Source organism: Engystomops pustulosus, chromosome 11 (genome assembly GCF_040894005.1).
Source record: "Engystomops pustulosus chromosome 11, aEngPut4.maternal, whole genome shotgun sequence".
Lineage (NCBI taxonomy): Eukaryota > Metazoa > Chordata > Amphibia > Anura > Leptodactylidae > Engystomops > Engystomops pustulosus.
This window is the reverse complement of record NC_092421.1, coordinates 7503386-7520512: the sequence shown is the minus strand read 5'-3', so window position 1 is coordinate 7520512 and position 17127 is coordinate 7503386. Positions and strand designations below refer to the sequence as shown.

Here is a 17127-nt window from a genome sequence, read left to right as displayed (position 1 = left end):
CAGAAATCGAGACTCATCAGACCAGGCAACGTTTTTCCAATCTTCTACTGTCCAATTTCGATGAGCTTGTGCAAATTGTAGCCTCAGTTTCCTGTTCTTAGCTGAAAGGAGTGGCACCCGGTGTGGTCTTCTGCTGCTGTAGCCCATCTGCCTCAAAGTTGGACGTACTGTGCGCTCAGAGATGCTCTTCTGCCTACCTTGGTTGTAACGGGTGGCGATTTGAGTTACTGTTGCCTTTCTATCAGCTCGAACCAGTCTGCCCATTCTCCTCTGACCTCTGGCATCAACAAGGCATTTCCGCCCACAGAACTGCCGCTCACTGGATGTTTTTTCTTTTTCGGACCATTCTCTGTAAACCCTAGAGATGGTTGTGCGTGAGAATCCCAGTAGATCAGCAGTTTCTGAAATACTCAGACCAGCCCTTCTGGCACCAACAACCATGCCACGTTCAAAGGCCTCAAATCACCTTTCTTCCCCATACTGATGCTCGGGAGAACTGCAGGAGATTGTCTTGACCATGTCTACATGCCTAAATGCACTGAGTTGCCGCCATGTGATTGGCTGATTAGAGATTAAGTGTTAACGAGCAGTTGGACAGGTGCACCTAATAAAGTGGCCGGTGAGTGTATATTACTCAGGCGTAAATTTGTGGGTTAGAGGTCTGGGAATCTGCTGTAGGTAATAGGCAGGGGATCTGACCACAGCATTACTCACCTCTTCTCTCCTATCCCATACAATGCACTATGCTAGTTTCTGGTTCGGCCAGGTAAAGGGTACAGTCAGGGCTGCTGTACAGAGATTCCTTTAATAACAGTATACAAAAACATACAATGTTCATACAGTGGCGCAGAGAGAAGGTGGATTCCATACGTGGACTGCAGGCAGAAGCAGCGCTCACAGGTTGGAGATCTCCGCATAAGACGTCTCGAGAAGGCCCAGCATGTTTTTATAGATGGGATCGGACCGCACCCGGCAAACTTCCTTCAGGATTAGGGAAGGGTTTTCTAGCTTTTTTGCCTGGTCCTGGAAGAAGAAGAGCAGCTTATTCCATGTGCAGCTAAACATTTTTATGCAATACAAGTTCAATATCAAAGGTGAATGGTTTATCAGAAAAAGAATGTGTCAATAATATAAACCAATTTATTCCCTGTTGATTACTGTGGTCATTTTTGATTTTCTCCCCCCAGATTTTAGAAAATATTAAAAACCAGAATATTGTCATTACATTTATTCCACTGTTGTGGATTGGAGGGAGGATCATTTGTGTGATGTATCAATCTGAGGCGCTGTAACAAACGGATTAATAATGTCATGGAAGGGCAAGTAACAAATTGATCAGGAGAAGAGTTGAGCTTTTAGCCTCAGGGCGGCAGAGTGCAGTATGAGAGGAGGTTCCAGGATTTAAGTGTCCATATATTTACTGTGTTCACCAAATATGGGCAATGAATAGGACCTGCCCCATCTTATATGGTGCCGATAGTAGACTCTGTTACGGTGCAATGATTGCATAAGACAATAGAAGGTAATAGGGCCATAGGTTAGCCACAAAAATAAACAGCTACCTCATGTTTGTGTGCATGAAGCCATACACGGTCATATTGTAATGAAATGGATTTAGGACTACCCCATGCACACATTGTGGGAAAAAAATCCATCTCTAGCTCTAATATCAGGGGTTAAAGACGGGCTGCTATAATACACACCATTTGCGTTTTGGATGAGTTTAAAAACGCAACGAAAACGACACGTGGGAAAGCGGCCTGCAGGTGTATGGCGAGGTCTCACAGGTTGAGCCCTCTCCATACACTTTGTTTGCAGCATATCGCAGCAAGCACCCACCTGTAACACCCACGATTGGTGCTACTTCATCTGCTAGCATTGGCCAAGATAGTCGCTCCCCATGACGTTAATTCGAGCGACGATCTGTAGTCATGACAGCCCCAGACCTTACATTGTTTCTGAAGATCTGTTACAATGCACATTGTAATAGATGTGTAAAATCCCCATAAACTGTAGTATGGTAGGATCAGACAACCTAGGGATAAAGTACTCGAGGGGTCTGAAGAAAAAGAAAAAAAAAAAAAAAGGTCGCAAATGCGTTTTCTTCAACAATTTCACTACGTTCAGAATTTTTTTCCGCACGTCCCAGTATCTGTCATGGAATATTAAATACTGTCACTAGCTACAAAGTGCAATTTGTTGCAGAAAACGAGCCCTCCCACAGCTCTGTACATGGAAAAATAAAAGGGTAGTGAAGAGGGAACTGTTCATAAGAGATTTCATAACAATGACCCAAGTCTCCCCAAGTCAATGGAACAAGGACATGTGTAGCTCCTCTGCACCTACCTGCATGATCGGAGCCTCAAAGGTGCTGGGTGGGAGATGCAGGGTGTCTTTATTTGATGACATTGGATCCTGCAAGTCAAAAAAACAAGGCAATGGTGACGCCGTCCACAAAATCTGAATTGCTTTTGTATGGCGAGGATATACATGTCACGTTGTAGTGAGGGGTTAATCTATGGTTTGTATCCATAGCTTTCTCAGGACAGTTACAATTCTGTAGCACGGGATGATACTGTATTTCACCTTGGTTTGGGGACTATGACCCACCGAAAACTGAGAACTGTCCGTCGCTTGCTGCTTCAGGGTCTTCAGCTTTCCTTCTAAATTCATTATAGACTCCGTTATCTGGTCTGCAGTTTCCACGGCCTCTTCTATTTCACGCTAAGAAAGAAAGAAAATGTTACACAACAGAAGCTTTCAACTAGTTCTTCAAGCTGACAAATGCAATGAATGAAGAGAGTACCGACTGGGATATGGATAACAGAAATATTGAGTTGGAGAGATGTGTAATCAGACTTCTGGATGTTTTTAGTAGCAGCAGGACTGTGATATCTATATTCCAGGATTCTTACTTCTCACAATGCGGTGCTGTGTCTATTAAACCGCAAAATAACCCCAACCTCCCGCTCCCACTGCTGAGAAATTGCATGCATCCAGAAGCCCACCTAAATTGTAGTGGAGGGGGCAAGTAAAGAGCACAGCAGTGTGAGGACCCACCCCCTAGTGCACTTTGCTACATTCAGCTACATTCATGGAATAAAAATCCATTTATCACAGTCCTGCTGCTACTAACATACACAAAGTTCTGATTACACATATCTCCAGGGACAATACCCAAGACTGGCAGCACAGAGCACAGCAGTGTGAGGGCATGCCCCCTAGTACACTTTGAGAAGATACATATGCAGAGGTAAGGCAAGGTGTTGCAACCTTACGTGTTATTAAGGCAACACTTACATTTAGTGCCTCCACAGTGTCTTCAAGCACCTCCACCTTGCGCTGCTCTTCCTGCACATCCCGGGCCAGGTTTTTCAGATTGCCAAGTTTAGAAGCAGGGACTCTCAAGTCTTTACAGACTTGTAGAAGCCTAAACCAATCAAACAGTCCACTATTAATTAGAAGACTCCTCCTTGTTCACACTGCAAACCTGTGCTGCAGTTTTTCTACTTGTGATTAGTTACTGCTGGATCCTTGAACTGGATTAACAAACTCCGAGGGCTTTCTATATCGGAAGTTGGCAGTGCTGTCACTTTCTGGGTTTTTTTTGGCCTCCCAATAGCCGACATTACCAGCAAGAAAAAAATAAATAAACAGGCTACACCATGGGGTTTACCTTCGCTGCAGATAAGAGAGATGGTTTTCTACAGGTTCAAAGGCTTTGCCTTTTTTCCTGCTCAGCACTGACCTAGGACACAAAACAATAAAAAAAATTTAAAAAAAGATGGTAAAGCTTAAAGGGATTGTCTACTTTCACCAAATAATTGATATTGTTTGTGTAATGAAAAGTTATACTATCAATTCCTCAGTTTTCTAGATCTCTGCTTGCTGTCATTCTATGGGAAGCATCACTGTTTTCTTCCCGTGTATAAAAAAAAAAAAAAAACCTGTCCCTGGTCATGTGATGTCACATAGGTGCACGGCTCGTTATATCCCGGCCATGTGATGTCACACGGGTGCACGGCTCATTATATCCCTGTTCATGTGATGTCACACAGGTGCACAGCTCCTTATATCCCTGGTCATGTGATGTCACATAGGTGCACGGCTCGTTATATCCCTGGTCATGTGATGTCACACGGGTGCACGGCTCATTATATCCCTGTTCATGTGATGTCACACAGGTGCACAGCTCCTTATATCCCTGTTCATGTGATGTCACATAGGTGCACGGCTCGTTATATCCCTGGTCATGTGATGTCACACGGGTGCACGGCTCATTATATCCCTGTTCATGTGATGTCACACAGGTGCACAGCTCCTTATATCCCTGTTCATGTGATGTCACACGGGTGCACGGCTCGTTATATCCCTGGTCATGTGATGTCACACAGGGGCACGGCTCGTTATATCCCTGGTCATGTGATGTCACACGGGTGCACAGCTCGTTCTATCCCTGGTCATGTGATGTCACACAGGTGCACAGCTCCTTATATCCCTGGTCATGTGATGTCACATAGGTGCACAGCTCCTTATATCCCTGGTCATGTGATGTCACATAGGTGCACAGCTCCTTATATCCCTGGTCATGTGATGTCACACAGGTGCGCGGCTCGTTATATCCCTGGTCATGTGATGTCACATAGGTGCACGGGTCGTTATATCCTTGATCATGTGATCTCACACAGGTGCACTGCTCGTTATATCCCTGGTCATGTGATATCACACAGGTGCACGGCTAGTTACATCCACGTTCACTGCACCTGTGTGACCTCACATGACGGCTCATCTATAATAATGACCATTAGTGGTCCCAAGGGTAAAACCCCACCAATCTGCAAGCCAACTCTGGATAACGAATAACATTATAATTGGGACAGTAAGGCTACCCATCATATGAGACGTGTAATAGTGGGAGCGATGTGTGGGAAGATGCTAAGGTCATAGAACAAACCTTACCAGAGTGCAGTGTTAATACAACGCTCAATGTGCTGTATGACCTCCGCCTGCAGGGGGCATCCGTCTTTTTCCTCAGGAGACTGACGACCTGTACACAGAGAACACGTGCATCACCAGTGATTACACACAACCAGAAATCATGAAGAGGACATTGGCCACTTACGTGGTCTTTTCCCCGATGTCTGATCTCCAGAACTTGGCTTCTTGCGTTTCCGAACCTGTTGACAGATAACCCAGAGTTACTGAGTTTCACATGTAGATAGATGCCTCCCCGGGGCTGGGGTCAGCAGAGGACACCATACAGAAGCCTACTACTTATTTATATATCCAGAGGGGGCACTTACACTGGTAGTGCTGCTCACCGTCGCACTTCTCTCAAATGTAACTCTGGGGTCCGGACGTCTGGGAGCCATCTCTGCTCCTGCCTGAAACATACAAAGACATCATTACAAGAGCTGCCAACACCAGTGACCACCGCCCCCCCCCCCCCCCCCCTGTAATTGGTCTCGAAATCTGCATCAGCGTCAGGCAGTGACCCCCTTCTGTTATGTTCAACCACTAAAGCATGTGTAACTCCACCCACATGGCAAACTAGAACTAGAAGTCCTGTCCCTCCTGCTGCAGAGTGGCTTATGGTGAGATAAGGAGTGCAAGGTGGCCGGCCAGGAGGGGGCGCTACGTGTGAGGGCAGTGTAACTTTTCCATTGTTCCTCTGGGGAAACCTGTATACAGAATTTTGTGCAAAAGAAGAAAACAATGGCCCTCACCATCCAGCAGCTTCATATGCTTTATACTTTATTCCAGCTTATGACAGGGTAAGCAAGTGACGCAGCAGGGCTCTGTGTAACAGCAGCGGCCGCTACACGCATATAGCGCTTCTTCACATGTTCACCTTCGTGATGGTGTGATCTACCCCGCCCACGTCAAACATCATTGGTTGTCATATATTACCTCATTTATAGGACATAGTCCCGCCCACTTAAAATATGATGTATTAGTACATGCTACTGTAGCACCCTCCACTTTGTGTAAAATGTCAGGTCCTACAGCAGTGGCAATGTACTGTGCATACACCTTTAATAGTTATAGGTTTAATAAAGGGGCAGCAGAGGATTATGGGAAAAAGAAGGGAGGAGTTAAGAGGCAGTCAGTTAGCCAGTCAGCAGACTGAGGTGTGAGCCAGAGTGTTCAGAGGAGTCTGAAGCAGCAGAAGCAGCGTGAATCAGCACAGCAAGCAGAGGTTGTGCATATTGAGGAGAATAGCTCACCACGGCGGCCGCATCCCTACAGTTCAAATTCAAATGCAAGTGTGCGAGTTGTTTATTTGGCGCCACCATTACCACAGGGCAAATGTTTTACACCTCCTCCTCCATCCATCTCTCTGGGAGCCGCCCTAGTCGGGAAGGGTTTATAACATCACGCTGACCCAGAGCACCCATCTCCCAGGGCCCAAGTCAGCAAATATTATCCCAACTGGCATCACGAATATTTCTCTACCAGTCCTTTCCTTCCCCCCTTTTCAAGGAGCCCAGTGGTGGCCCCTTGTCCTCCCCCCTCCTCAGTACCCTATGGTAAGTACTAGTAATATTTAAGTCCCTTCTACATCATTTATTGGGGCGGCAGATAATGATGTACGTTTTTTTAAGGGGTGTACAGAGAGATTCACGACAAAACAAGGAGGTAAAGTGCTAAACATTGTCAAGAGAACTGTGACGTTTAAAAGATACTTAAAGAGGACCTGTCACCCCAAAAAAGCCCCCCCCCCCTCAAATGTGCCCCACATAACTCTCTCCTTACCCCCTTTCTGCCCAGCAAATTTTTTTTAAATCTATGATCGGAAAGGTGTTTTAAACAGATCCGACCTCTTACAAAATATGAGGTCGGATCCTCATATCTGGGGAGCTGCAGTCGGTGTTATTCATAAGGGGGGCGGCCGACACACCCCCAGCACACCCCCTGTCACCTAGGACCAATAGGAGAAGCCGCGATGGGGCCGCACTGCCGCTGTTCCACTAACAGCGGCACGGGGCTTATTCACATGGCCGGCCGCGCTGCCACTGTAGAGAGAAAAGTCTTGTACAGAGTTGCAGCAAAGAGATTTACCTGTTTTGTATTGTACGTGTGCACAAACCCTATACAATACATGTATTTGTTAATAATCATGTTTTAGAGAGCACCTGTCACTCATACTGAGGTAAGAAGCTCCTAGCACTACCCCATTTTTAGCTGTGATAAACTGCTAGCTTTATGGGACCCCTCCGGTAACACGAGCAGATACTGCAGCGCCGTATAACAGGAACACCGGACCGTGCTCAAAGCGGTATGGCGTATTCATGAGGGGACGGTCCTAGGCCACCCCTCCCATTCCATAAGCCAGCAGTGACTGTAGGGCTTGATGCAGCAGTCACCACCTACTAGTTCCGCCCCCTCATGAATACACCTGACCACTATTATTGGAGGTTTCCGATAAAGCTAGCAGTTTATCACAGCTAAAAATGGGGTACGCTAGGAGCTGCTTACTTTTTATGGGTGACAGGATCTCTAAGTGGGCGGGACTGCGTCCTGTGAATGAGGTCATATATGACAACCAATGATGATTGATATGGGCGGGGTATATCACACCATCACAGAGGTGGTCACATGAAGAAGTGGTGGACGCAGAGCACCGGCCGGGGCCTGTACGCAGTATATGAAGCATGAGCCATCTCCGTACACCCTTGGGCTGTGTTCGCATGATGCATCTTGGGCTTTATTTTTCCATGGCGTTAATGCTGTATATCACCTCAGGTCGCATTGGTGGAGTGTGAATAAGCGCCTGGGATCCTCATGTAGGATCTGAATAGCTTCTAAGTTCTCGCTATCGATGTTTGAGCTCCAGTTCCCAAATATCTTTCTCTGAATGAGACCTCGGAGCAGTCTAGCACCGCGCAGCTCCGGTGAGAAGAAGCTCTATACCAGGGCCCAGGCCCGCAGGTTACAGCATGTCAGTAAGAGACGCGCTATACGTTACTTCCATAATGTCCTGCAGCCGCTCACCTCAGCTCTGGCAGCGCACAGCGGTCCCGCGCTCTTATATTTGAAGTGACTTCCGGGTTGTGCACACTCCGCGTCTTCCGGGAGGCTACAGGTGCTCCGTGTCATTGGTTCCTAGTGTGCAGGGAGCGGCAGGTAAAGTGTGAGCGGCGTCTGCCTATTGGTAGCCATCATCGGCAGCACTGTGTGCGGGGGGGAGATTACATAGAATATCGCCCACCACCCTCTATATAATTGGTATTTCCCTAATGTTAGCGACAAATCAGCCCGCTGCTTATATCCTGCCCGGGACCACTCCAGCTTGAGAGCCTGCAGCTGATTGGTTGTCTTGCCAGGTAGATAGATTGTGATTTTCATTCTCGGACGTTTTCTATCGTGTGGGATAAGCCAATCAGCTCACAGCTTTTATTTTTCATAGGATCATTCAGCCAGAAGAGCCTGCACCTGATTGGCTGTGCTGGCTGTGTCACTACATGTCATAGTGAGGTATGAACAGGTATTCAGCATGAAGGGGACAGCGGTGGTGGACATCTGATCCGTCAGCACTAATCATTGGGGGGTCCCAATATATATGGAAGCACATAACATTTTTCTTGCTGTCATAAAATATCTGACCAGGTTAATGAATGTGTTGTGTGAACAAGACCAAAAATCCTTACAGGGCCTAAACACCTAGGATGAGGCCCTCAGATCTCACTGACCGTTAGGTCCAATGTATGAGCCCATGTAGGTTGGAGTCTGCAAGAATACATGTCCCACTAGCCTGGGGCGCGCCAGGTCCGGCAAGGGGTGTAATCACACCAAGTGAAGTGTGTGCGGGCACGCCTGGTCAGGGGTGTAATTGTGCCATATCTTGGGTGTTCAGGCGGGCGCGCCTGGTCAGGGGTGTAATCATGCCAGGTCAGGGGTTCATGTATGGCCGTTCTCCAGGTCAGGGGAGCGCAGGCGGGCGTACGGCCAGGGGTGTAATCACACAAGGTCAGGGGGGTGCGTGCAGGCATGCGCCAGGCCAGGGGTACATCTGCGGGCGTTCACCAGGCCAGGGGTGTAATCGCACCAAGTCAAGGGTATGCGTGCGGGCGCGCCTGGTCAGGGGTGTGCGTGTGGGCGCGCCTGGTCAGGGGTGTGCGTGTGGGCGCGCCTGGTCAGGGGTGTGCGTGTGGGCGCGCCTGGTCAGGGGTGTGTGTGTGGGCTCGCCTGGTCAGGGGTGTGCGTGTGGGCGCGCCTGGTCAGGGGTGTGCGCGCGGGCGCGCCTGGTCAGGGGTGTGCGCGCGGGCTCGCCTGGTCAGGGGTGTGCGTGTGGGCGCGCCTGGTCAGCGGTGTGCGTGCGGGCTCGCCTGGTCAGGGGTGTGCGCGCGGGCTCGCCTGGTCAGGGGTGTGCGTGTGGGCGCGCCTGGTCAGGGGTGTGCGCGCGGGCTCGCCTGGTCAGGGGTGTGCGCGCGGGCGCGCCTGGTCAGGGGTGTGCGCGCGGGCTCGCCTGGTCAGGGGTGTGCGCGCGGGCGCGCCTGGTCAGGGGTGTGCGCGCGGGCTCGCCTGGTCAGGGGTGTGCGCGCGGGCGCGCCTGGTCAGGGGTGTGCGTGCGGGCGCGCCTGGTCAGGGGTGTGCGTGCGGGCGCGCCTGGTTAGGGGTGTGCGTGCGGGCGCGCCTGGTCAGGGGTGTGCGTGCGGGCGCGCCTGGTCAGGGGTGCGGGTATTGTAGGTCACAGTTTGTTGATAAGATAATAAAATACCAGATATAGTAGTGACCCAACTATGCAGGCCCCATGATTTCTACCTCGCATGGTGAAAGGTTTCTGATATTTCTGTTGCATTGATCAGATATATCAGTTTAACACTCCACAGAACTCCAGCTGCTGTCTAGTGACCGGGCTAAGGATCTGCAGTTAAAGGGGTTGGCCACTTTACCTGATGTTTTGCGTAAGTGTGGGAGGGCAGGATATTAGGTAATTTACCAATATGAATCATAAGTTCTGCATGTTACATGCCGGCAGCCATTGGTGAGGAGTAAGGCTTCAGGGCGCCTTCACACGTTGCGCTTTGGTTGCGTTTTAAAACGCATTACAACAGCTGAGATTAGGTGATTTGCCTAATTACATTACTGTTAATGTATGCGCTTACAAAATGCATGCGTTAACACATGCGTTTTGTTAACGCATGCATTAACATAGTGTTAACACATGTAAATAGTAATGTAATTAGGCACATCGCCTCTCCTCAGCTGTTGTAATGCGTTTTAAAACACAATGAAAACGCAACCAAAGCTCAACGTGTGAACGCGCCCTCAGGGATGGAGGAGAGGACCATCTGCTTCTACTCCCTAGAGAGATGGTGCTGCCAGTACCACGTGTGATGAAGGACGGCAGCTTTCACTCATCTTCCCAGACCCTTCATATTATCACTGTGGTAAAACCGCAGAAGCTTTTTGGCAATGGTCGATATTAAGTTAATAAACAAGCGGCTTCTTTCCATTTCCATTACATTGATCTGCTCTTTTCCTTGCTAGGATGCCGTCCTGCATTGTTAAAGGATGCTCATATTCCTGGAAAAAGAAAGATCCCGATATTATCATCCATGCTTTTCCCAAGGACCTGGAAAGCATTCAGCGCTGGCTCCTTCAGACCAAGCAAGATTTCGGTGACATTGAAGAATTTAGTAGAAAAATTCTGGCCGGTACAAAAGGGGCGTATCGCCTCTGCTCCAGACACTTCACTGCCGATAGCTATGAGACCAGAGGGTTCCTGACTGTTTTAAAAAAGGGAGCCATTCCGACAATATTTCCTGACATTCCTGTTGAGGGATACAAAAATGCTAAATTTCCAGCAAAAAGAAGGAAAGTAGATCCCCGCTTTACAAATTATGGAAGTGTTTCTGGGATTGAGTATCATCCCTCCTCTGCTCCTTGGCGTCCTATATCCATAGATGCGTTGTCATCACATGACCTCATGCCACCTCTCGCCAGCAGTGACATGTACGTCCCGGATCTGTACATGTATAGAGCAGGAGGTCAAGTGGAAATTCATCCCAACTATAGTCATTCCTGGATAAGTACTGGAGGACTATCTGTCCCAGAAGAGAGAAGGAAGCTGTGTCACCCAAAGGGAACACGCACAATAGGAACCATGACAGGACACGCTCTGGGTCAGACTCATCAGTCTACAAATACTGAACTTCTTTGGGGGACATCCAATAAACAAGTTCAAGCCAACCGCAGGAAGAAGCACAATACTGTAGGGATACAGTGCAATTCGGATGACCTGCCCTTTGAGGTCAAGCGTAACCACTATCCGCTTCGGATCTCTTTAAGAGACTTTGATGTCCTCCTTTGGGTTGATCCTTTCAGTAAAAAAGGCCGGTGTTCATAAGAAACCTCTGGCTCAAGTTTAGGTTAATAAATATCTACTTAAAGGAAACCTACCATGTGATTTGATGCATTATGAAGCAAACATACCTTGAGAATGCTGTAGCTACACTGATGCAGGATCATATCTTGGTTAATCCCTGTGCTCAGTGGTTTTGCTGATAAAACAATTATAACCTTCAGGACCTTGGGAAAGCTGGGACATGCTGGCTGACAGATTACACAAGCTTGAAATTACAAATGGAGGTTAGTTAAGCATGACTAATCAACCTGAGCTGGATCACTCATACACAGCAGCTGGGGGATGGTGCAGCAATTGATTATTCTGCCTCCAAGAACAACCCAGGGATTACATCATCTTCTCCTGCAGAGAATAACTCACGTGCTAGGAGAAGCCCTCAAGTAGCCATAGAAGTGACAGAGCTTCATTATCATAATGTTATATCTGTTTTATCAGCAAAACCACTCAGCTCAGGGATTAACCAAGATATGATCCTGCATCAGTGTAGCTACAGCATTCTCCAGGTATGTTTGCTTCATAATGCATCTAATCACATGGTAGGTTTCCTTCAAAGGAACACGGCCACCAGGGACACAGTCCCATCAGGGTAAATTAAATTTCCTTTCTATCCTTCCTTCGTCTATCCCAAATCTCGCTGTTTTTTTACATCCAAAGAGTCATTTTTAGAGTCTATAGGGATCATCACTGGCGTGTTTTACTTGTAAACTCTGTTATGGTGTCATTTTAAATAAGAGTGGTACTTGTCACGATTGGCGCACACGGATTAGTCACATACACAGAATGTTAGGTAGAAGAATTTTTATTCGGTATCTCTGGTACGAAACGTGTTTTGTACCAGAGATACCGAATAAAAATCCTTCTACCTAACATTCTAAGTATGTGACTAATCTGTGTGCGCCAATCGTGACAAGTACCACTCCTGCACCTACCGATTATGATTCCAGACCATTTTGGGAACCGTGTCTTGACGATCCTTGTCCGAAGGCAGCACCAGGAGGCATAAACACCATACAGTTTATACCCACATTAGAGTTGTGCCTAACATAGCACAACCAAATCTGGTGAGCCTCTTTAATTCTCCTAAACCAGTGATGGGCAACCTTTTGAGCTTGGTGTGTCAAAATTTGCCAAAAAACCGAACATAACTCGGGTGGTGTGTCACCATGACAAAAAAAACATAATTTTGTGATATTTATAGTTTAAATAATAAATCTGTATACTATTTAACTTCTAGGGTACTTTAACTGTAGGTTGTCTGATTGATCCTACCATGTACTGCCATACTACAGTATGGCAGTATATGGGGATTTTCCCAGTCATCTATTACTATGTGCAAATCACACATTGTAATAGATCGGTTACAATCAGACAAGTGTGGAAATGCTTAGCAACCTGTGAACTTTCAGTCATGAAACTTCACAGGTTATAGCGAGGGCGCAGGCGCCGCTGTCTGCATCTCCCCCATGCCCTCTTGGCATGGAGAAGGTGTGAGGAGCAAAATAATCGCAATGTCTGGCAATTTGCAAGGTGTTGCGATTATTTCAGGGCTTGTACGTCACAAAACTGACACACAAGCCCTGATAAATGTCTTCTATCATACAGTCACTGACCTTACTCACTATATGATGAGAGTGGTTGTCCTCCCTTGCCCCTGCTGTGGAGCTGGTCAGTGTAGAGGTGGCAGCTGCTGGGACATCACACAAGGCAGCAGCGATGTGACCTCTGACTGTGATGCCTTCCTCCCCCCATCACAACTATCAGGAGCTGCAGAGGAGCCTCCTGGGTGTATGGCCGGGTCACCTCTCCTGCTGTGCCCCATGCTGATACCTGTGCTGACTGGAGACACTAGGCACAGCTCACACATGGGGAGGGGCCGGCCCGGGGAGGAGGAGGAGGGGGGTGCTGGAAGCTCAGTGCTATCTCTCAGCCTCCCGGCTACTGCACCTGGTCATGTAGGATGAAACTTAACTCTCAGACAGCCGCGTGTCAGTGAAAATGGCTACGTGTGTCAGCACTGACACGCCTGTCATAGGTTAGCCATCACTGTCCTAAACCATCCACGCAGGTAACAATTCTACTACCCTATGAGCACTCTTTGGTCTTCCCTTGTTCGCCTTTCTATACCTTTTAAGGTACACTCCCCTTTTATGTGACATTTTATTTTTAGGTGTTTCAAAACTCTTGACTGTAAATTTAACTGATACAGGCGGTCCCCTACTTAAGGACACCCGACTTACAGACAACCCATAGTTACAGACAGACCCCTCTGACCTCTGGTGAAGCTTTCTGAATGCTTTACTATAGTCCCAGGCTGCACTGATCAGCTGTAAGGTGTCTGTAATGAAGCTTTATGGATAATCCTTGGTCCCATTACAGCAAAAAATGTTTAAACTCCAATAGTCACTGGGGCCAAATTTTTTTTGGTCTGGATTTACAGTTATAAAATATACAGTTTCGACTTACATACAAATTCAACTTAAGAACAAACCTCCGGACCCTATCTTGTATGTAACCCGGGGACTGCCTGTATATATATATATATATATATAATCTGTATCATTGGCATCTTAGGTCATATTTTAAAAGATTCTAAAGATTACTTTCTATAAAATGTCACTAGAACAATGTTTCTAGGTGCCACCATTCAAAAGATAGTGGGGCTTATTTACTTACCCAGTCCATTGCAACACAATCTTTAAGTTAAATCCCGCGGTTTGTCTGAATACGTCGGATCATCCGACGGCCCGTCCCCCGATTTATGTCGCATGGTGTGCGCCAAAAACCCCTTTTAAATCCCTGTCCCAGTGGCGCAAAATGGAAATCGTCGGGATGTCTGACGAAAGTGCGTCCCTTAGTAAATGAGCCCCAGTGTTCTGCTTGAAAGATGCATTGCCCTACAGCCGGATACATGGACATGGCTATTGCTAGAAATTATTGGATCCAATTCCCGATTTTTCAACTCCCGGTATCGATTAAAAGATGAAAGAGTCTAATCATAAAATACTTAAACGTGGGTCTGGGTGCTATGGTGCCCAAGAGGGGAGGGTGTGCGAAAAGACGCTGCCCCGTCCGCTTCTAAAGTGACTCCTCTCAGCTCATCGATTTTGAAGGAGAAATTTTTTTTTTTATTTATATATTAAAAAAAAAAAACTATAAAGGAGATTTCAATTTCATACTCAACCCGAGGGGGGTAGTAGTTTAAAGGGGTTGGTAACTTTTCTATAAATCTCTTCCATTAGACATGTCCCTGTGTCTTGCTGCCCCTTTTATGGTACGACAGGATCTCTTTAATGGTATGGACAAGTTATATGTTGTCCTTATTTTTGGTAAAATGGCCACCAACATCTCAGGCAACGCCATGTACAGTGCGCTCCAGTGGTGTGGCACCGGGTGATGGCAGCTACCGTGCCCAGCCTGTCTCTCGCAACCCCTCCTCTTATGTACCCTCCCCTGTGGGTAGAGTTACAGGATGTACAGATTGCTGGCGGGCTCTGCCCTGCCCATCCAGATATGGGGGAGGGGGGTGTTTGAATGTGTCTGCCCCTGTCCAAGCGTTAAGCGTGATATGTGTACAGTATTTGCAGACAAGATCACGGTATGTTATAGATATGGCCCCTCAGCGTGTTATGACGTACATGTACACCGTAATGAAATAATGATGTATGAAGAGGGCTCAAGGGTTGCGACCTCTTCATACACGGTGGTTGTAGGCTGCATCATGCAGTGCGCGGGTGCCTCCATCTTTGGCTGGATTATCGCTCCCCGTGACGACATCATGGCAGCTTGGAGTCTGTATGTGTCATTGGGCAGGATCTATAAGTATGTGCCAGAGGCAGGAGGGAACAGACTGTAAGAGATTTGTAGCAAATTCTCCATGTACTGTAATACTGTAGTACAGCATTGTATGGTAGGAATGATTAGACCCTCACAGGTTTTAGTACCTTTGGGGAGTTTAAAAAGTAGGGGGAAAGAAAGTAAAAAAATAAAAATAAAAAAAAATAAAAAAATTCTATATATAATTTTTTTTTTTTTTCCAAATTCCCTCCCCCTTTCCCCTAGAACTGAAATAAAATAAATAAAATCACAAACACATCCGGTATCTTCAAGTCCCAAGAGGTCCAATCTATAAACGGTTATTTCCAGTGGTGCACAGTAAAAACTATGTCCACAAGAAAATGGCGCGAATGTTTTTTTCTGCAATGTTATCGCATTTGGAGTTGTTTTCCCGCTTCTCAGGATCAGAGGCTGAGCCCTCTTTTATACAGGGTTGGTGTTTGCTGCATATCGCAGCAACACCACCGGTAACACCCGCGATCATTGCTGGCAATGCCGATTTACGTCTCGCTAGTCGTGTGGAGAAAATACAGTGATGTTTTTGGGTAAATAGTTGATGGGTAATAGTGTGCAGAATAAACAAATCTATCACAACCCCCTATTCACACCTGTGGGGGAATCCATCTGCCGAAGACTGTGCTCTACTAATTTCTTATTATTATCTCTCAGCATGAAATCAAGATTACTTAAAGGGAACCTGTCAGCAGAAATTGACCTAATAAACCACTACGCGTATGTTGCCAAGCAGCTGAACACCTTCTAGATCCTGTTTCTTTCATGACCCAAAGTGGTGAGAGTATCCAGAAAATCGACTTTGAAGTGAGTGAGATGTAAACTGGTTGTATGAAGTCAAGGAGGCGGAGATTTTAACACTGAAGTCAAGCTCTCGCTTCCTCAGAAAGTCCCCTCTACTGTAACTAATGGTCCTGCATCCGGAGACATCACTAACCAGATCTCCTGAAGTCCGATGATCAATGTCAGTCACAGAGGAGGAGGCGTTCGCAGCTCCTCGACTCCAGTGCTAAACTCTCCGCCTCCATGACTTTATATAATCAATTAACATCTCATTTCAAAGTTGATTTTCTGGATGATGTTACCACAAAAAATGTCTGTGTTATACGATGTTTGAGGTATGTGAGACGGAGGGTGAGATTGTCTGCAGTGAGCTGGAGCGTCATCAGGGGAGGAAAGGCAGGAGCCAGGAGTGACCTGGAGAGCAGTGAATATATTACAGAGCAGAGGGAAATGGTCATTTGAAATTTTCCTCTTTGGGACTCAGGCTGAAGCATCTGGCAGGGAGCTGCGTAAAGTTTCACGTACTTAATTTCAAACACCATATAACACAGACATTTTTTAAAAAGTAGTTTGGCAGTATAGGGTAGAATCGATCAGACAACTTAGAGTTGACTTAAAATTTCTAATCAACCCCCTTTCCCTAGAACTGATATAAAGGGGCAGATTTACTTACCCGGTCCATTCGCGATCCAGCGGCGCGTTCTCTGCGGTGGATTCGGGTTTTCCGGCGATTCACTAAGGTAGTTCCTCCGCCGTCCACCAGGTGTCGCTGCTGCGCTGAGGCCCGCCAGAATGCCCTGAAATTCACCGGCCTATTCCTGGTGGAGGTAAGTGCAAGTTTCGCAACACTTTTTTTTTTTTTAAATGCGGCGGTTTTTCCGAATCTGTCGGGTTTTCGTTCGGCCACGAATCGGAAATATTCGGGTAACAAGTCGGGAAAACGCGAATCGGGCCCTTAGTAAACGACCCCCAAAATATCGACAAAGTCCTGATCTATCGTATATATCAGCGGTTATTCCCAGTGGTGACCACCGTAACGGGGCCCTCCTACAGCTCTGTACTGGGGGGGGGGGGGATTTTTAGAAATGGGGAGCAAAAAATAATGCAAATACAAAAACTAAAAAGGT

General features: G+C 47.0%; 2 protein-coding genes across 8 annotated transcripts; one reads left to right on the top strand and one right to left on the bottom strand.

Annotated features, from left to right (window-relative positions):
• Window positions 1-786: 786 nt before the first annotated feature.
• CENPQ (centromere protein Q) lies at window positions 787-8236 on the bottom strand. 4 transcript variants are annotated; one of them, XM_072129925.1, is made up of 9 exons: window positions 7996-8236; window positions 5304-5384; window positions 5123-5177; window positions 4960-5047; window positions 3677-3748; window positions 3301-3430; window positions 2611-2724; window positions 2347-2415; window positions 787-1023 (listed from the first exon to the last, which is right to left on the bottom strand). In XM_072129925.1, exons 1-9 carry the CDS (start codon window positions 8098-8100, stop codon window positions 895-897), a joined length of 843 nt encoding a protein of 280 aa, XP_071986026.1. In that variant the 5' UTR covers window positions 8101-8236; the 3' UTR covers window positions 787-894. The 4 variants fall into 4 exon arrangements, with proteins under 4 accessions (XP_071986026.1, XP_071986028.1, XP_071986027.1 ...); XM_072129927.1 differs by lacking the exon at window positions 7996-8236 and adding an exon at window positions 7970-7995; XM_072129926.1 differs by lacking the exon at window positions 7996-8236 and adding an exon at window positions 7742-7963.
• LOC140105825 (uncharacterized) lies at window positions 7576-11357 on the top strand. 4 transcript variants are annotated; one of them, XR_011850647.1, is made up of 4 exons: window positions 7579-8127; window positions 8248-8327; window positions 8411-8478; window positions 10495-11357. XR_011850647.1 is itself a non-coding variant. In XM_072129924.1 (2 exons), the coding sequence occupies exons 1-2, from the start codon at window positions 8564-8566 to the stop codon at window positions 11351-11353; spliced, it is 906 nt and encodes a 301-aa protein (XP_071986025.1). In that variant the 5' UTR covers window positions 8507-8563; the 3' UTR covers window positions 11354-11357. The 4 variants fall into 4 exon arrangements, 1 of the variants encoding a protein (XP_071986025.1); XR_011850646.1 differs by having other exon boundaries at window positions 7593-8327; XR_011850648.1 differs by lacking the exons at window positions 8248-8327; window positions 8411-8478 and having other exon boundaries at window positions 7576-8127.
• Window positions 11358-17127: the final 5770 nt, after the last annotated feature.